The sequence below is a fragment of the Dendrobates tinctorius genome, unplaced genomic scaffold (assembly GCF_039654945.1).
Source record: "Dendrobates tinctorius isolate UK_male_01 unplaced genomic scaffold, ASM3965494v1 ptg000073l, whole genome shotgun sequence".
Taxonomy (NCBI): domain Eukaryota; kingdom Metazoa; phylum Chordata; class Amphibia; order Anura; family Dendrobatidae; genus Dendrobates; species Dendrobates tinctorius.
The window spans coordinates 34,573,708-34,592,711 of NW_027361741.1; the positions used below are offsets into that span (position 1 = coordinate 34,573,708).

At 42.3% G+C, this 19,004-nt stretch overlaps 1 protein-coding gene across 1 annotated transcript in view; it reads right to left on the reverse strand.

The window, feature by feature from the left end:
• Window positions 1-518: 518 nt before the first annotated feature.
• The window catches only part of LOC141096233 (hydroxysteroid 11-beta-dehydrogenase 1-like protein A), a 47,543-nt gene continuing 29,057 nt past the window's right edge, over window positions 519-19,004 (reverse strand). The window contains exons 4-6 of the mRNA XM_073582735.1: window positions 15,761-15,946; window positions 2,099-2,242; window positions 519-749 (exon numbers count right to left, since the gene is read on the reverse strand). Coding sequence (XP_073438836.1) covers window positions 538-749; window positions 2,099-2,242; window positions 15,761-15,946 — 542 coding nt within the window. The 3' untranslated portion in view covers window positions 519-537. The remainder of the gene's footprint in view (window positions 750-2,098; window positions 2,243-15,760; window positions 15,947-19,004) is intronic.

Genomic DNA, 19,004 nt, shown 5'->3' on the forward strand with positions numbered 1-19,004 from the left:
ACAGGGCAGTGGGAAGAACCAGGCAAAGCTCCAGGATAGGCGCATCTAATAGATGTGCCTTTTCTGGGCAACTGGGGGCTGCTGTTTTTAGGCTGTGGGGGGCAAAATCAATGACCCATTACCAGCCTGAGAATAGAAGCCCCCAGCTGTGTGCTTTAGTCAGGTTGGTTGTCAAAAATGGGGTGTCCCCATGCCGTTTTTTTTATATATACAGCGCAGGAGCGTTTGTATTTAACACATCCAATCATGGACCTTATTATTATTCCAATATATATTGATTAAAATGTACTTTGTTCGTTGGACAAAACCTTTACTGCCAATGGAGCATGACTGCATATCAAAAATAACCTGAGTATTATTGCTGATCACGTGTATCACTTTTTGTTCACAGTCTACTAATGTCTATTACCAGCAGGATAACACAACAGATCACAAAGACCATGTCATCATTCGCTGGTCTCACCAACCCTACTTACTAACAAAAAAGGGCTAAAAATAATGAGATATAGACATTGGAGTCTTTTTTTTTGCAGTTTATTAAATATTTTCTAGCACATACATTTTATCTAGTAGATTTTCAATGAGATGTGGAGCAAAATTATGCAACAACCAAATCGGCTTAGTGTCCCAGAAAGGATAAAAAACTTCTGGCTGACGCAAGATGGCTGCTTTAACTACCTCGACGGCACATTCCTCTTTGGGTGATGGTGACAGGGTAATTTTGTCACCTGCTATCTGTACAGCGCTTTCTGTAAAACACAAAACAGATGTCACATAGTCTTCCCTTGTGATAGCAATATACCTGAAATCATGAAATGCTCACCTAGAACCTCACTATTTATTACTATGTAGATTTAGTCCCTACAAGAAAGCTTATAAACATATGTCTTAGGCCGGTTTCACATTTGCGCTTTATGGCGCAGCGGCGGCCTGCGCACGGCCGCCGCTAAGCCCCGCCCCCTGCCGGCTCCCTGCCCGCCCCATCCGGTCATCGCCGCCTACTAGCGCACATGGACGCTTGCGATCTGCGCACCCTATCTTTAGCATAGGGTGCACAGATCGTGCACTGGCCGTGTGCTAGCAGGATTTTGCTGTGCGCTATGCACTTTTGAAGGTGCGCCGTGCGCGCTGAAATGCAACATGCTGCATTCGGCGCACACGGGCGCACCTTCAAAAGTGCGCAGCGCACGGCAAAATCCTGCTAGCGCACGGCCAGCGCACGATCTGTGCACCCTATGCTAAAGATAGCAAGCGTCCATGTGCGCTAGTAGGCGGCGATGACCGGATGGGGCGGGCAGGGAGCCGGCAGGGGGCGGGGCTTAGCGGCGGCCGTGCGCAGTCCGTCGCAGCGCTATAAAGCGCAAATGTGAAACCGGCCTTATTAAGACATGCAGACACCATGGATGGGATTCTTCCACTTACAACCATCAAACATGGAAAACAAGCAACATATTCTTCACCATTTATTACATACAATATCTGAACCGCTATCATGTCATACATCATTGATTTGGGGAATCTGCTTCAGAGTGTAGATCGCTACGTGCTTCCACGGCGTACACGTATGCATATACTTTTATTGCATATTCATCTTTTTGTAATTAGTTGTCACTTGCTAGTGGCCATAGGTTTAGCTTCTACTCCTATTTTCTTCCCAGAAATGAATTAATCTGCACCTTTGACTAATATGTGCTAAACTCAGCAGGGCGTCCCACTTGGTCCAAAAACAATAAGACAATTTCAAAAAAGCCGAGGAACCAAAATAACAGGTTCTGGATTAAAAAAAACTTCTTCTTTATTCCATGTCAATTAAAAACCATCACAGGAAGAATACATGCCAGCCATAACTGAAAATTCATACAGAGTTTTCTGCGACACTTTTTAATTGACATGGAATAAAGTAGGGTTTTTTTTATCAAGAGCCTGTTATTTTGTTGCCTTGGCTTTCCTGAAATTTTCCTATTTTTTTCTCTACCGGGTGTTCTGGTAAAAGAGTGTTAATCCTACATTTCAGGGATATGTCAAAACAGACATCATTCACAACTAATTTATAAAAATAATATCTTAGTGCCTATTGAAAAAATGCCTTCAACCTCACCTGTATCAATAAATCCCAGAACAGCCACAGTCACAGATACATTATTCTTGCTGATTATAAATTCTCTACGGAGAGAACTGAAGAAACCTTCAAGTGCAAACTTGGCAGCACAGTCATTTACTAGAAATGGTGACCCAATACGTCCTGTATGGAATGAGAAGAGCTATATGAGACGTTTTTTCATTATCAAGTAAAAAAAAAAAATGCTACTTTTGACGTTAATCGGACAGAGGAAATGCTTAAAGTGGTTGTTCATTATTGGAGAACCCTTGATTAATCAATAGAGAAAAAATAATAATATATACTCACCTCCTGTAGTGGCGTCATCCCAGAGATGTTGGAACTACTGTACATTTCACAACGGGTGACGTGAGATTGTGTCACGTGTCTGTTGCACCCAATCGGCGGCCTCTCTCTGACTTCAGTCTTAACAATTGTGTTAGAGGGGATGTCCATTGTAATGGAATAATGAACTGCAATATCACGTAAGAAAGAAGGGGTGACATTGCTGGAATGACGCCACTGTCGGAGATGAGTAGACATTGTCTTTATATTCTACAGGGCCAAGAATTTATTTAAGCAAGGGTTTTCCAGTAGTGGACAACTACTTACAAAAAAACAAAAAAAACTAATGCTGATGTGGAGTTCTAAGAACGCAGTTGTGAGCTGTATTCCCAACTGTGTAGCTTTCGCTGTTACTACGATGTACAGTAGATGAAGGGGAAGGATTACAACACCTATAGACTATTATTTGTCTACAATTTTAACCAGGACATTTTACATTTTTCCTCTTTTGCATACCCATTTTTCAAGAGCCATAACTTTTTTCTTATTTTTTTTCCTTGATATAGTAAGCAGAGTGTAGATCTATTTTTGTAGTGTGGGCTAGAATTTTGACTGTCACCATTTAATTTACCAAATAATGCATTGAAAAACAGAAAAAAAACTATTTTGATGAGGAATAGAGAACAAGAAAAATTCTCCATTGTTGCTCTAACTTCGGATCTTATGGTGTTCACTGTGTTGTAGAAATAACATTTTAACTACTTTGTGCAAGTTAATAATATTAATATATTAGTTACAAATTAATATAGTTTTTATGGTTTATTTCTTATTTTACTGATCTCCTATGAAGGTCCTGCTGGAAGCGCAGTATTGTGATCGCAGCATTTAGCAGTCAGGTTGCAACGTTATCGCGAGGGCCTGATTGTTGCCATGGTGACCTGATGTCGTCACGACAACATTGGAGTCACCAGGCACTAGCAAAAGAGTTAGATCATGTGCAATGCCACTAGTTAACCCATTCAGTGAACACTGTAAAAAAAAAAGTAAAAACATTATGCTTTATTATCATACCACTGAACAAAAAATTGAATAGAATGCAAACAAAAAGATGAATGTAAATAAAAATGGTATAGCTGAAATCGTTATCTTGTCTCGCAAAAAAACAAGCCACCATGCAGCTCCAGCAACCGAAAAATGAAAAAGAATACAGGTGATGCAAAAATAATAATTTTTTTCAATAAAATAGTTGTTATTGCGTAAAAGTGCCAAATACAAACTATACAAATGTGGTATCACTGTAATCGTACTGACTCGAAGAAAAAAAGCTGCCTTATCAATTTTACAACACGCAGAATGGCATAAAAAATCCCCAAAAATACAATTCCTGAATTACTGGGTTTTGTTCATTCTGCCTCCCAAAAATTGGAAGAGTCCCCCGCCGCGTCATTTCCGGCCATCCCGGAAGTCGGCGCGCGTCATGGGGATTTATGTGTACACTTGTCTTTTCCCCTTGTGCCCTTCCATTTGCTCTATTGGTAGTGACTTCTGTGGCTGGCGCGTGCGCTGGGCACATGCCCGCTGCGTCATGAAAGGCATCCGGACGGCTTCAGCGCTCGTCGGGTTTCCATGACGATGTGGATGCCATGACGTGCGCCGACTTCCGGGATGGCCGGAAATGACGCGGCAGAGGATTTGTGTCCACCGCGCATGCGCAAGATGGCCGCGCGCGTCAGGATTATTAGTGCCGCTATAAAAGGGGTCCCAGTCCATAACACAAGCCACACAGCCCCCCCGAGGAAGCCCTTTCGAGCGAAATGCGTCGGGGCCGAGCCGGCGCCACCTGAAATTCCCATATGGGTAAGAAACTTTAGTCCTTGTATGCTTTGACCGCTTGGCATGATAAACAGATGGAGTGACTAGTGAGGTCTTTGGCCTATTACTTTAGGGCCTTAGTCCTTTAGTTTACTGAATGGGACTCTTATATACTATGTTGTATGAATAAGGACTTTTTTACTTATAGGCCTCTCAGGATATACTGACATTCCAGTATTATCTTAATTAGTTTTTTGCCTCTCGGCCATTTTGCCTATATGGCGTTAGCTGCTATGACTACAATTTTTCAGGTGGTTGCTGTCTAGTCTTCCACCTTATGTACTGATGTATTTTGTATTTATACGTGTTTTTATATTTATATTAATAAAGATATTTAACTGATTTTTGCACAAAAAACTGTTTTTTGTGTGCTTTATTCTTTGTGATTCTTTTGAACCTGGGCGTTTTTGAACTCATGTATGTTTTGTAGGCCTTATTGTGTGACAGCAGCCAAACATTAAAACCCAATATAAATCTAGTATTGCTGTAATCACACTGATCCGAAGAATAAAGTTGTCTAATCGTGATTGCTGACCGTTCAATGCAACTCCTCCATACTGCACCTGAATGGTAAGCCGCCTCCTCTGGGGTGGAGATGTCTATGGTGTCTACATATAGGTCACATCTTCCCGGGTCTCAGAAACAAGGGCATTGAACGATCATCGATCATGCACATTGACAGTCCATAAAAGTGTATGGAATTGAGGAAAACGGTGTGGTCTTCATATTGCCCACTCCTGTTATTTGCCACAGGTGAGTTTGAACAAGCATCACATGTTTGAAACAAAGTTTTTTACCCACAATTTTGGAAAGGTCTTTTTATAGTGTCGGACTGATCTTCTGCTGTCTGCGCATGCACCGGTCTGATCTCCTCTTTGACTTCCAGAAGTGCTTCAACATGTGACAGCAGTGCGTTCCACTGCGTTCCATGGAGAGCTTTCCGGTATTCCTTTTGGTCACAAGGGGCAGCGTCACAGACGCATGCGCTACTACACAAGCGAAGATTGCCTATCAAGATTTCTCATTCCCTATTTAAATCCACTGGCACCCTGCAGTGCACATGGCCCAGGAAGAAGTGAGCGAAATGGCGTCCGTCTGGTGGGAGGGTAACACAGCTCTATGTTATCTACGAAGTTTCATAGGGAGTATACCAATAATACTTTGTTAATTGACAGCATTAATAGATTTAATATAGTGATGGCCATCCTGTGTCTTTATATTGATACATACGTACAAATTTAATTGATATTATTGTTTCTGTGCCTTTTTGGCTGTGTTTTTCCCTTCTTTTTTGAGGCTTCAGCCCTGTCTATTTTATAGTATCCTATCACATCTTTTTTAACCAATTATTAATAAACATTTATATTTTTTTATCTTAACAATGTTGGAATCTCTTCTTGTCTAGTGGTGACTTGCCACAATAAGACATTTATTGATGTAAACATTCCTCGAGGGGTCTAGTTTCCAAAATGTGGTTACTTGTGGGGGTCTTTCACGTTTTAGACACAACAGGGTGTTAGGCGTCAGGTTTCTGCATCTGCTCTGCAGGAATCCAGAGCCTCACATTCTGCGGTCTCCTGCTGTCTATCTACCGCAGAGGAGATTGCTTTGCAGTAGATCGCTCCAGAGACTAATTCCCTCTGTTCACCTACTGGGCATGCTCACGAGACGATCTCCCATTGGAGATCGCGAGTCATGTGCCCAGGTCCTGCTCCAGATCTCATTGGTCCATCTCGGAGATCTGGAAGCTTCTGGAAGGTCCCAGCTATAAAAAGCGCGCATGACCGTTCGGCCATGAGCTAGTATAGTCTCTAGTTGCTACTGTGTGAATGATGATGGATGTATGAACCTGAGAATGACTCATTAAGATCCCCTTCCTCTGATATTGCGAATGTGTACAGGGACTTAGATTAGAGTCAGCACCAGCGCGTGGCAGGCCTCAAGCCACTACAGCATCATCCACAGTGCTAGCGTCCGACATTGCGCCTGCTTCCTTGCTTTGTCGACTAGCGGCAGTGTTCTACGCTGCGCTGCAGTTGCAGCCCTCTTTGGCATCCACAGTAGTGACGCCGCACGCATGGTAGGTCTAGACGGACGCAGCTCCTCTGTCTTGGGTCCTGCTCCTCTGACCATATACAGTGTGTTCATTTACCTGAGTCCTGTGACACTAACAGGCTCAGCCTTTTGTGTTTATCTCTGCTGATATCTCTGTGAGCAAACAGAGATTGCTTACCGCACTTGGGTGACGTTCAACCCGTGCGCGATATACTGCCATATTGTGCGTCTGCCATTACCTAGCAGCGGTGTAACACCTACTGCACGGTGGACCCCGAGCGGTGAAGCACTTTATTATTTACTTTTATTTAGTGCGTTCCGCCGTACCTAACACAGGGGCTCTCCAAATTTGACATGACACCGGCAGACCATTCCATGAAAGTGTACGTTCCAAAACATCACTCCTTCCGTGGCCTGCCGTGGGGTTCTCAAAATGCAACATAGAGTCTGCTAATTATTCCAGCAAGCTTTGCATTGAAAAAGTCCCTTCCAAGCCCTACAGTGCGCCCAACAGTAATTTTCCTCCACACATTGGAAATCAACGTGCTCAGGAGTAATTGCACAACAACCAGTTGTACAGTGCAATGTCTCCTGGTATCCTTGTGAAAATGCAAAATTTGGAGCTAAAAAGCATTTTTGTGGGAAAAATTAGATTTTTTTACTTTGACAGCTCATCATTATAAACTTCTGTGAAGCACTGGGGTTCAAGGTGCTCACCAAACATATACATAAGTTCCCTGAGGGGTCTGGTTTCCAAAACAGTGTCACTTGTGGGAGGTTTCCACTGTTTAGGCACATCAGGGGCAGTAGTGCTTACCTGCCCAGGTCTCAGAACTAATGCACTCTGAGAATGCAGCAAACCCATATAGTAAAAATGGTGGCAACACAAGTGCAAAATACTGATGATGTGTTGCCGCCATCTTTACTACAAGCTTATTGTTAGGACTCACAAGTGTGAGGACCTTTGATGCGAGTTGCGAGCTTCCATATCTTCACCAAAATATTGACCAATACCTCATAATATATATATTTATATATTGCACTTCATTTTCAGAGTGCAGCCAGGCCCATTATTTTTAGCCTTGTAAACTAGGGTGTTTGTTCTCACGGGATGCATTTACATAGTGCTGGGCAGCCTGCCTGGTCAAATAATAATCTTTATTTTTATATAGCGCTAACATATTCCGCAGCGCTTTACAGTTTTCACACATTTTCACTGTCCCCAATGGGGCTCACAATCTAAATTCCCTATCAGTATGTCTTTGGAGTGTGGGAGGAAACCCACGCAAACACGGGGAGAACATACAAACTCCTTGCAGATGTTGTCCTTGGTGGGATTCGAACCACTGAGCCACCGTGCTGCCGTAGTATGGGCGTCACTAATAGGCTGTAAGTCAGATACTGTGCATTACCTGTGCGTGACCAGCACCCTATACAAGCCACTTTTGTGCAATATAATACTAAGCAATCACCCTCTCCTTGAGTTGGTAGGTTGTGAGTGGTTGTCTCATCAGTATTTTGCACCTATGTTGCCGCCATCTTTACTGCATGGGTTTGTTGCATCCTGAGAGTGCATTAGTTCTGAGACCTGTGCAGGTAAGCACTGCTGCTCCTTGTGAAAATAAAGAAATTTTGGTCTAAAGTAAAATTTTTGTGAAAAAAAGTTAAATATTCAATTTTTCCATTAATTCCTGTGAAGCACTCGAAGGGTTAATAAACTTCTTGAATGTGGTTTTGAGCACCTTGAGTGGTGTAGTTTTTAGAATGATGTCACTTTTGGGTACTTTCTGTCATATAGGCCCCTCAAAGTCACTTCAATTGTGAGGTGGTCCCTAAAAAATGGTTTTGTAAATTGTTGTAAAAATGAGATATCGCTGATCAACTTTTAATCCTTCTAATTTGTTAACAAAAAAATTATGCTTCAAAAATGATGCTGTTGTAAAGTAGACATGTGGGAAATGTTGTTTATAAACAATTTTGTGTGACATAACTCTGATTTATGGGCATAAAATTTAATTGCAAAATTTTCGCCAAATTTCCATTTTGTTTTCACAAATATACGCAAGTCATAAGGAACAAATTTTACTTCTATCATGTTATTTTCTAATAAGTCGCAAAAAACAGTTTCAGACTCATTGGGATCCTTTGTAGCGTTCAAGAGTTTTTACTACATAAAATGATACTGACCAGAATTGTAAAATTTTGCCTGGTCATGAAGGTGAAAACAGCCTTGGGGGGGGGGGGGGGGTAAAGTAAAGGGGTTAACATATTATGGTTATGTGTGGATGTTATTTGATTTTGCACCTTGGTCTGCTCATTTGCTTGCCCTGGCTTAGTTCTCCCCTTGTGAGACTCCCATACTGTCACACCTTGGAGTATTATTTGAATGCACTTTGTATACTTTCTTTTGATTTTATATATACATTTGTATATCTTTTTACTCTATGGATCACTCTAATATTCATTATTCAATCTTATATTCTACTGTATGTGTGTATATCTTTCCATCTTATATTTACAACCAATGTGGTGGTTTGATGAACAGGTCTTCCAGTATATATGAATGGTATTTTGTTGTAAATGTAAAATGTTTTTATATTGCATCTGTTTTTTGAATCTTACACATTCCCTTTTTCTCATTTTAAATGGTGTTAATATGTATGTCCACTTGCATTGATGTGCCAATTTTGACTAGCATCTCACTACTCAAGATGCTCTGAGCTCGCAGAGTATTTACGGGGTTGCTCGGCGGGAGCTCGGGTCCCCGCCCTGCATGTTTGGAGCTCTTTAGAGAGCCAATAAACATGCAGGGATTGGCTGCAACACACTGTAATGTTGCAGCCATGTTGGTTGTGGCATTACAGTGATTGGCTGGACGTACAGCGTCATCAGGTCTAAATCAGACCTTGCGCCGACATGCTCCTCACAGTCTGCTCCAGAATCAGGCAGTGTAGGGAGAGTTGCTGCTGACCTAGGGAGAGATTAGCTTGCTTGGTTCTTACTTAGTGTGGGTATACTATATATAATACACATATCCATCTCAACTAACAGTCCTTCTCAGGAGTAATAGATATCAGTGCTAGGCAGGCAGGCAGTGTATGTGCCAGACAGCAGAGCATATAGCAAGAGGGTCCATTGCAGTTCTGCTGCTATTTCAGATATTTGTAGACATAGCCCCAGGTATCAGGGGCCAGGAATAATTTTTTTTCAGGCGAGCTATTTCAAACAGTGGTTTGTCCCTCACACTGATCAGAGCTAAAAAGTGCGCTCAATATTCGGCCATTTTTGGCCTCCCTTTAAATTTTGTTGCAGTGTGTTATCAAATTTATTGACACCAGTTTGCTGGTAAAAATAGTTCCCTACAGGCCAGCAATTAAAAACTGTGGTTTGTCCGTCACATGGATCACATATAACTGTGCTCCAAATTCAGCCAAAATATTGTCCTCCATTTAAAATTGGCAAGGCGCGTGGCAAGGGACGGGGAACTGGATGTGATGGTGATGGTGCATGCAGAGACCGTGGGCAAGATGAAAGTGTGCCACAACAAACACCGACATCTTCTCGCACCGACCTTCCTGTACCAATTACTAGGGGACCGCAGCACACCACTATAGAACCCAGAGCAGTGTCCAGAGGTTGTTGGTTAGATAGCGGATAATGCTTCCAATCATTTTGCCACCACCACCCTGTCTTCCACATAGTCAAGTCACAGTAGCCGTGAGTCTGGACTGCATATTCCTCACCCTGATCCTCCTTCCTCCCACCATGTCGAGTGCCCGGAGAAAACCGATCCTACACTTGAACACTTCAAAGAGCTGTTCACTTTTCCATTTATAGATTCGGTCCACTTGAAGCGGGGCAAGAGGAGATCGCATGTTGTGATGCCCAAATATTTGAGCAGCCACGGTCACATGAAGGTGACGGTGGGAAAGTGTCATAAGAGGTGGATGATGTTGAGACACAATTGCCAGAAAGTAAGGAGGAGGACCAGGGTGCGGACGTGGAAGACGAAGTGGTGGATGATATAATAACTGACCCAAACTGGCAGGAGGACATGCAGAGCGAGGACAGCAGCACACAGGGAGAGGGAGGCGTAGTACCCCAACAGGCAGAAGTGTGGTGGCCACAGACAGAAGGGAGACAACCATTCCCCGTAACGCCAGCACGACGGAAGTTACCAATCCAACTGTTAGGTCTTCCCGAGTCTGGTTGTTTTTTAAAGACTCTGCCAATAACCACAAAAAGGCCATTTGCACCACCTGCCAGGCCAGCATCAGCAGGGGTAGCAAAACTACTAGCCTGACTGCCACCAGCATGATCAGCACATGGCAGCAAAGCACCCTACTTTGTGGGCCGAACCCCAGGGTCCAGGAACAGTGTCTGCAGGTGACACCACTGCTTCTTCCACTGTTGTGCGTGCAAGCCAATCCCCTGTCCATGGTGCATGCAAAGATGCCTCCTGCCCTGAACCTGTCATTGCACACACTCAACTAGCACCATCAGCAAGCATGTCCATGTCCTTGTCCCAGCGGAGCGTTCAGTTGTCCATACCCCAGTCCTTGAAACGCAAGCACAAATACGCAGCCAATGCCCCACAGGCCATACTACTAAATTCACACATTTCATGACTGCTTGTGCTCAAACTGTTGCCTTTTAGGCTCGTGGAGACGGAAACTTTCCATAACCTGATGGCGGTGGCCATCCCTCGGTACTCGGTTCCCAGCCGCAACTATTTCTCCCAGTGTGCCGTCCCGGCATTACACAAGCATGTGTCCCCCAACATTAGCCATGCCCTAAACAATGCAGTTACTGGGAAAGTCCACCTAACAATGGACACGTGGACAAGTGCTTGTGGGCAGGGATGGTACATCTCACTGACAGCACACAGAGTTAATACAGTGGAAGCTGGGACCCAGTCGGACCTTGGGATGGAACACATCCTCCGGACACCGAGGATTGTGGGCCCCAGGTCAATCAGGGTTGCCCCCACAGTCTACAGCTCCTACACCTCCTTCTCCTCTTCAGCCTCCATCTCCAAAAAAAACACATCAGTCACAAGCTGGAAGCACTGCAGCACTGCCTCAGCCAAGTGGCAACAGGCTGTGCTGAAGCTAATATGCTTAGGTGACAAACCGCACAATGCTGAAGAGTTGTGGACAGCTCTGAAAGAGCAGGCAGATCTGTGGCTGACACCGCTGAACCTACAGCCAGGCATTGTCTTGTGTGATAATGGCCAGAAACTGGTGGAGGCTCTGAGGCGAGACAAGCTCACACACGTACTATGCCTGGCCCATGTGCTTAACCTCTTGGTTCAGCAGTTTCTCAAAACCTACCTGGAACTGCTGATTCTGCTTGTCAAAGTACGCCGCCTGTGTGCCCATTTTAGAAAGTCAGCTACAGCTCCTACCACCCTTGCCGTGCTTCAGCAGCGTTTGCAACTTCCGGCTCACTGACTGGTGTGTGATGTTCCCACACATTGGAACTCTACACTGCAGATGTTGGAAAGGGTTTGTGAGCAGAAGAGGGCAGTTGTTGGCTACCAGCATCAACAAGGCCATAGGTATTCAGTTCAGACTCCACACATAAGACCTCAGGAGTGGACATGGATGTCAGACATATGTACCACCCTCCAAAACTTGAGGACTCCACCAAGATGGTGAGTGGTGATGACTCCATAATTAGCGTCACCATTCCACTTCTCTGTGTTCTGAAATGCTCTCTGCTCACAATCAAAGAGAATGCATTGCAGGCAGAGCACGATGAGATGGAGCAAGCAACCATACAGGGTGATTACACACAGCACAGCCTCATCTTATCCCAACGTGGATTGGGTGACAATATGGAAGAGGAGGAGGAGGAAGAAAAGGAGCTAGTTTCATGCACTATATATGGTAATACCTGCACAACTGTCATACCGTCAGTTCAGCGTGGATGGTATGAGGACAGGGAGGAGGAGGAGGAGAGGATGGCCGGTTGTCCTCTTGTTGAGGACATGGAAGTCTTGACTATTAAACTCAGCCATACGTGCCAGACTGCTATGTTATGCTGCCTTTCCCATGACCCTCACGTTCTCAAAATATTAGGGCAGCCCTGCCACTCACTGCATACGCAATAACAGTATAGGAGACCCCCTGTTTACTAATGGGAACAACAAAGCATAGCCGGCTGATGGGTCTCTAAGAATAGTGAGGGCCGACTGCTGGCCCTTTAAGAATAGTAAAGGCCGCCTGAAAGAGGATGTGTCTGATGCTGTGTCACACACCACATGGCCAGCTAAGGTTGTAAAATGTTAAAATGACATTTCTATGTAAATGCATTTGTCTTGGTTGAAAGCAATGCTAAAGTTCAAAAATGCCTCAACAATGCTGTGAACGTGTGAACGTAGCCCAAGAGCATTTTTGTTTTTGTTATTTATTTTGCCTTATATATAATTCATTACCCTGGAAAGGATGTTCCTTAACATATTTCCCAGGAAATCCATTTTGGTTTTGTTTTTGTATGTGTTATTGTGAGTTTGAAAAAGTGGCATAAGACCCTTTAAATATTAGACAAAGATAACACAATTTAACACAAATGCAGTTTTTAAAAGAAGGTCTTTATTAATGGAAAAAGAAATCCAAACTTACAGGGCCCAGTGTGAAAAAGTGTTTGTTCCCTCCCAAACATAAATTAACTGTGGTTTATCACATCTTTGGAAAGCTGAGTACAAATTCCCTAGCCACACCCAGGCCTGATTACTGCCACACCTATTCTCCATCAAGAAATCACTTGAATAGAACCTGTCTGACAAAATTAAGTAGACTAAAAGTTCCTCAAAAGCTAAACAGCATGCCACAATCCAAAGAAATTAAGGAACAAATGAGAAACAAAGAAATTGAGATCTATTAGACTGGAAAAGGTTGTAAACCCATTTCTAAAGCATTGGTACGCCAGTGAACCACAGTGAGAACCCTTATCCACTAAATAGAAAAACATGGAACAGTGATTAACCTTCACAGGAGTGTCCGGCCGACCAAAATTACCCCAACAGAGCAGTGATGACTCATCCAAGAGGTCACAAAAGACCCCACAACAACATCCAAAGAACTGCAGTCCTCACTTCCCTCAGTTAACCCCTTCCCGACATGTGCCGTACTAGTACTGCTCTGCGGGAACTGCGTTCCCGCAAACAGCAGTACTAGTTTGGTGGCACGATTGTGCGGCCTCATGCTGAGCGCCATGGCAATCGCGTGCCGGAGTCAGCTGTATGTGACAGCTGACACCCCGCAACAATGCCCATGATCGGTGATAGCACCGATCGTGGGCATTAAACCCCTCTGATTCCGCTGTCAGCACTGACAGCGGCATAGAGAACAATCGCTCAGGGAGGGGGCTCCCTACGCTCTCACACCGGAACAACTCGATGTGATTGCGTTGTTTCGGTGGTCTAAATGGAGACTCCCAGCTCCAAGAGGGCTGCGGGGTCCTTCCGGGTCCTGCAGGGAGGTGGCTTGCTGTGAGCAGGCGCCGGCAATCTACCTTCACTGCCTGTCAGATTTCTGATCTAACACTGTGCTATGCAAAGTGTCAGATCAGCGATCTGACATGATATAGTGATGTCCCAACCTGGGACAATGTTATAAAGTAAAAAAAATAAAAAATTAGGATCTGTAAAAAAAATTTTTTTTAAAATCCCCAAATAAAGAAATTTTTTTTCAAATAAATCCATTTATTTATGTAAATGAAAAAAAAAACAATAAAAGTTCACATATTTGGCATCTCCATGTCCGTAACGACCCACTCTATAAAACTGTCCCACTATTTAACCCCTTCAGTGAACACTGTAAAAAAATAATTTAAAAACGAGGAAAAAAACAATGCTTTATCATCATAACACCGAACAAAAAGTGCAATGAAACACGATAAAAAATACGGATGTAAATTAAAATGGTACCGCTGAAACCGTCATCTTTTCCCGTAAAAAACAAGCCTAAATACAGTGCCATCAGAAGATAAATAAAAAAGTTATAGCTCTCAGAATAAAGCAATGCAAAAATAATTTTTTATATAAAATAGTTTTTATTGTATAAAAGCACCAAAACATAAAAAATGATATAAATGAGGTATCGCTGTCATCGTAATGACCCGAAGAATAAAACAGCTTTATCAATTTTACCACATGCGGAACAGTATAAACACCCCCAAAAGAAATTCATGACATGCTGGTTTTTGTTCGTTCTGCCTCCCAAAAATCGGAATAAAAAGCGATCAAAAAATGTCATGTGCCCGAAAATGGTACCAATAAAACATCAACTCGTCCCACAAAAAACAAGACCTCACATGACTATGGGCCAAAATATGGAAAAATTATAGCTCTCAAAATGTGGTGATGCAAAAAAAAGTGTCTTATAGTGTGTGACAGCTGCCAAACATAAAAACCCGCTATAAAAACCCACTATAAATAGTAAATCAAACCCACCTTTATCACCCCCTTAGTTAAGGAAAAATAATAAAATAAAAAAATGTATTTATTTCCATTTTCCCATTAGGGTTTGGATTGGGGTTATGGTTGGGGCTAAAGTTAGGGATGGGGCATTTTCTGTCATATAGGCCCCTCAAAATCACTTCAACTGTGAGGTGGTCCCTAAAAAAATGGTTTTGCAAATTTTGTTGTAAAAATGAGAAATTGTTGGTCAACTTTTAACCCTTAATAACTTCCTAACAAAAAAATTATGTTTCTAAAATTCTGCTGATGTGAAGCAGACATGTGTGACATGTTATGTATTAACTATTTTGTGTGATATGACTCTCTAATTTAAGGGCATAAAAACTAAGTTTGAAAATTACGAAATTTTCAAAATTTTCGCCAATTTCCATTTTTTCATAAATAAACATAAGTCATATCATAGCCACTATCATAAAAGTACAATATGTCAAGTGAAAACATTCTCAGAATCACCAGGATCCGTTGAAGCATTTCAGAGTTATGACTTTATAAAGTGACAGTGATCAGAATTGTAAAAATCGGCCTGATCAAGAAGGTGAAAACAGGCTTCGGGGTGAAGGGGTTAAGGTCAGTGTTCATGACACCACCATAAGAAAGAGACTGGGCAGAAATAGCCTGTATGTGGCAGAGTTCCAAGATGAAAACCACTGCTGAGCAATGAGAACATAAAGGCTCGTCTCAGTTTTGCCAGAATACATCTTGATGATCCTCAAGACTTTTGGGAGAATGCTCTGTGGACTGATGAGACGAAAATTGAACTTTTTGAGTGAGCTATGAGATGGGGGAAGGGTAAAAAGTTTAGAAATTGTGTGGATTTCTTATACACGCTGAATTCCGCCTCTTGTTTTAGATGTGATAATATAGATTGCTACAATGATCTGCATTTACCACCAATATAAACTGTTCTGGTAATCCAAACTAGTAAGGCATGAAAAAGTGCTATACAACCAAGCCATTATTATTACCGGTTATCGAGGATATAACAACGATGCTCCCTTTTGATTCCAGAAGCGCCTTCAGAGCTGTGGACATCAGTTCGACATAACTGAGAAAATTTATTTTGTTGGAACTCAGCACATCCTCCATGTCACCTTTAAAATATTCAAATCTCACATTTCCCGCATGATTTAACACCAGATAATCAAGTCCACCTAAATAAAGAAATAAACTCTTGGTGAACCAATCTATAAAACATCACTATCTCTGTAACAGATTGGCTGCAGACTATGTCATCATATCCTAGGTCACAATGTGCCAGGCTTTTTGGATTCAGAAATGTGAAAGCATCTCTATAGCTGGAAAAAAAAATGGAAGAATTTATTTCTTATGCTCTGCTTATTAGCGCTTTACATTATCATCGCTGACCCCAATGGGGCTCACAATCTAAATTCCCTATCAGTATGTCTTTGGAATGTGGGAGGAAACAGGAGAACCCAGAGGAAACACACACAAACACGGGGAGAACATACCAACTCCTTGCACATGTTGTCATTTGAACCAAGGACCCCAGCGCTGCAAGGCTGCAGTGCTAACCTCTGAGCCACCATAAGTGGAACTGGTTGGGAGTAATGGAAAATCCTTGTAGAAACGGTGCGTAGGTTTGTGCCTAAATTATACCTGAGTCACTTCACAATAAAGACACAGACACAGTAAAGAATGTGTGCAATTCTAACAACATTTAAAAGGGTTGTCCACTACTCAGACACCTCCTTCCTAAATACTATATTTTCCAGTGTAAAATAAAAATAATATATACTCACCTCCCACACCGGTGTAATTGAAGTGATGTCAATGACGGGTCTCCCAGGGTTTTTGTAATATTGTTTGCCATGGGGAAGACGGAAGAGAAGGCACATCCAAGGTAAATAAAAGTCAATAATTCTTTAATATGTATCCATTAAAATGTCAAACAAGGGATTTAAAACCAACGCGTTTCTGGAGAGTCACTTACCCTTACTCATGGCATAAACTTGTATTATAATGGTCTTTATTAAAGCTCAAAAAACAATCATGGTAGACAAACACATGACGTAATTGCAATTAGGAGGGCGACCACATGACTGGGGATACACCTGAACACCTGAACACTAATGGAGAACTTAAATCAGTATGTAGATTCCAAGACATAAAAACATAGATACATTATATTTAACAATTGATGTGAGTTAAATATAAATCACAAAATATAAGCAATCACATTCTATGTTGAATGAAAAAAAAATATTAATTAAAAAAAAAAAATTGTTTCTGAAATTCATGCTGCAAGATGACCCAGGAATCTCACAGAACTAGAAGAATTTTCCAAAGAAGAAAGGATGAGAATCCCTCAAACGAGAACTGAAAGACTCAAGTCTGGCTACAAAAAGAGTTTACAATCTGTGATACTTGCAAAATGGGGTGGTACTATGTACTAACCATGCTGGGTGCCCAAACTTTTGCATAGACCCATTTTCCTTTTTGTAGTTTTGAAAAAGTAAAAGATGAAAAAATATACATAAAATATATACCGTATATGCTTTGCCTAAAATACTAAGGAAATGTGTTATCTTTAACTTTAGGCCTTTTAGAGATAATTTAATCTTCAACTTGCTTAACTGTTCACAATAATAGAAATTGTAACCAGGGTGACCAAACTTTTACATGCCACTATATATAAATAGGAGTTGTTCAAGTAATGAACAACCCCTTTAATACACCCACAGACCAACCGACATTTGCCATCTTGATAATAAAAAAAACTGACCTAAATTATATGAATTTATATTCAGAAGCCACTATCTACAGTTGTGCTCGAAAGTTTACATACCCCAGCAGAATATTTGCTTTCTTAGCCTTTTTTCAGAGATATGAATGAAAACACCAAACCTTTTTCTCCACTCACGGTTAGTGGTTGGGTGAAGCCGTTTATTGTCAAACTACTGGGTTTTCTCTTTTTAATTCATAATGCCAACCCAAAACATCCAAATGACCCCGATCAAAACTTTAGATACCCAATTTCTTAATACCGTGTACTGCCCCCTCTAACATCAATAACAGCTTGAAGTCTTTTGTGGTTGTTGTGGATGAGGTTCTTTATTTTCTCAGATGGTAAAGCTGTCCACTCTTCTTGGCAAAAAGCCTCCAGTTCCTGTAAATTCCTGTGCTGTCTAGCATGAACTGCGCGCTTGAGATCTCCCCAAAGTGGCTCAATAATATTGAGGTCAGGAGACTGAGAACGCCACTCCAGAATCATCACTTTGTTCTGCTGTAGCCAATAACAGTACAATAATTAGTGTGCACTCTGGCTTGGTAGTCGAAGTGCTGGTGTAACAGGCTGAAGAGCCCCAGTAGTCAAAAGTTCATTGCACACTCTTTAGACTTATAGTGAAAATAAATATTTATTACAATTCAATGTCCAATAACAGTGGTATGGAGGAGCAAAACAAGTGATAATATATAGAATGACCCATATTTACAAGTGACCTGTGGTCAGACGTTTCAACCCTTCCTGGGTCTTATTCATCGAGTCGCTGAAAGAAAAGAAATAACATGTGAGTTTAACACATAAAACCATCATTGGTGGAAAGGAAGAAATAAAAAATAAAATGGCGTGGTGCTGGCATGGTCCCTCGATACACAAGGAGTGTTTTAAATGGCAGCGGTGATCGCCGCACCGGAAGGGCGTCACCCGGCAATGAGCCGGAAGTGACATTGTGTAGTGACCAGCAGATTCTCAGGATGCAGTGACGAGACACGAAACAGGGTATAACTTGTATAATCAACTTTTATAAATGGGAGCCCCTAGGGCTATGCTGAACAGGCAGAAAGGGGTAAACACAAATCTGTCCTTGCAGGGACTCAATAAAACAAACAATACTTTTCTAAGGAAACTGGGCTAGTCCGGGTGTAGAAAGCCGGAACGTGGCCAAACTATAGTACTTATGGCTATAGTCCACTTATCCTTCCTTGCATCACTCGGGATCGCAGATGCGGCCGCTTAGAGACCGTTAATGCGCCTCGATATTCCGGGAAGATTTGGGCTCGACAGGCCCTGAAGAAACGATGCCGGTGGGGCACAACAGGCCCTGAAGAAACGATGGCGTTGGGGCGCAACAGGCCCTGAAGAAACGATTCCGGTGGGGTGCAACAGGCCCTGTAAAAATGATGACGGTGGGGAGCAACAGGACCTGAAGGAACGATGCCGGAGGGGCGCAGCAGGCCCTGAAGAAA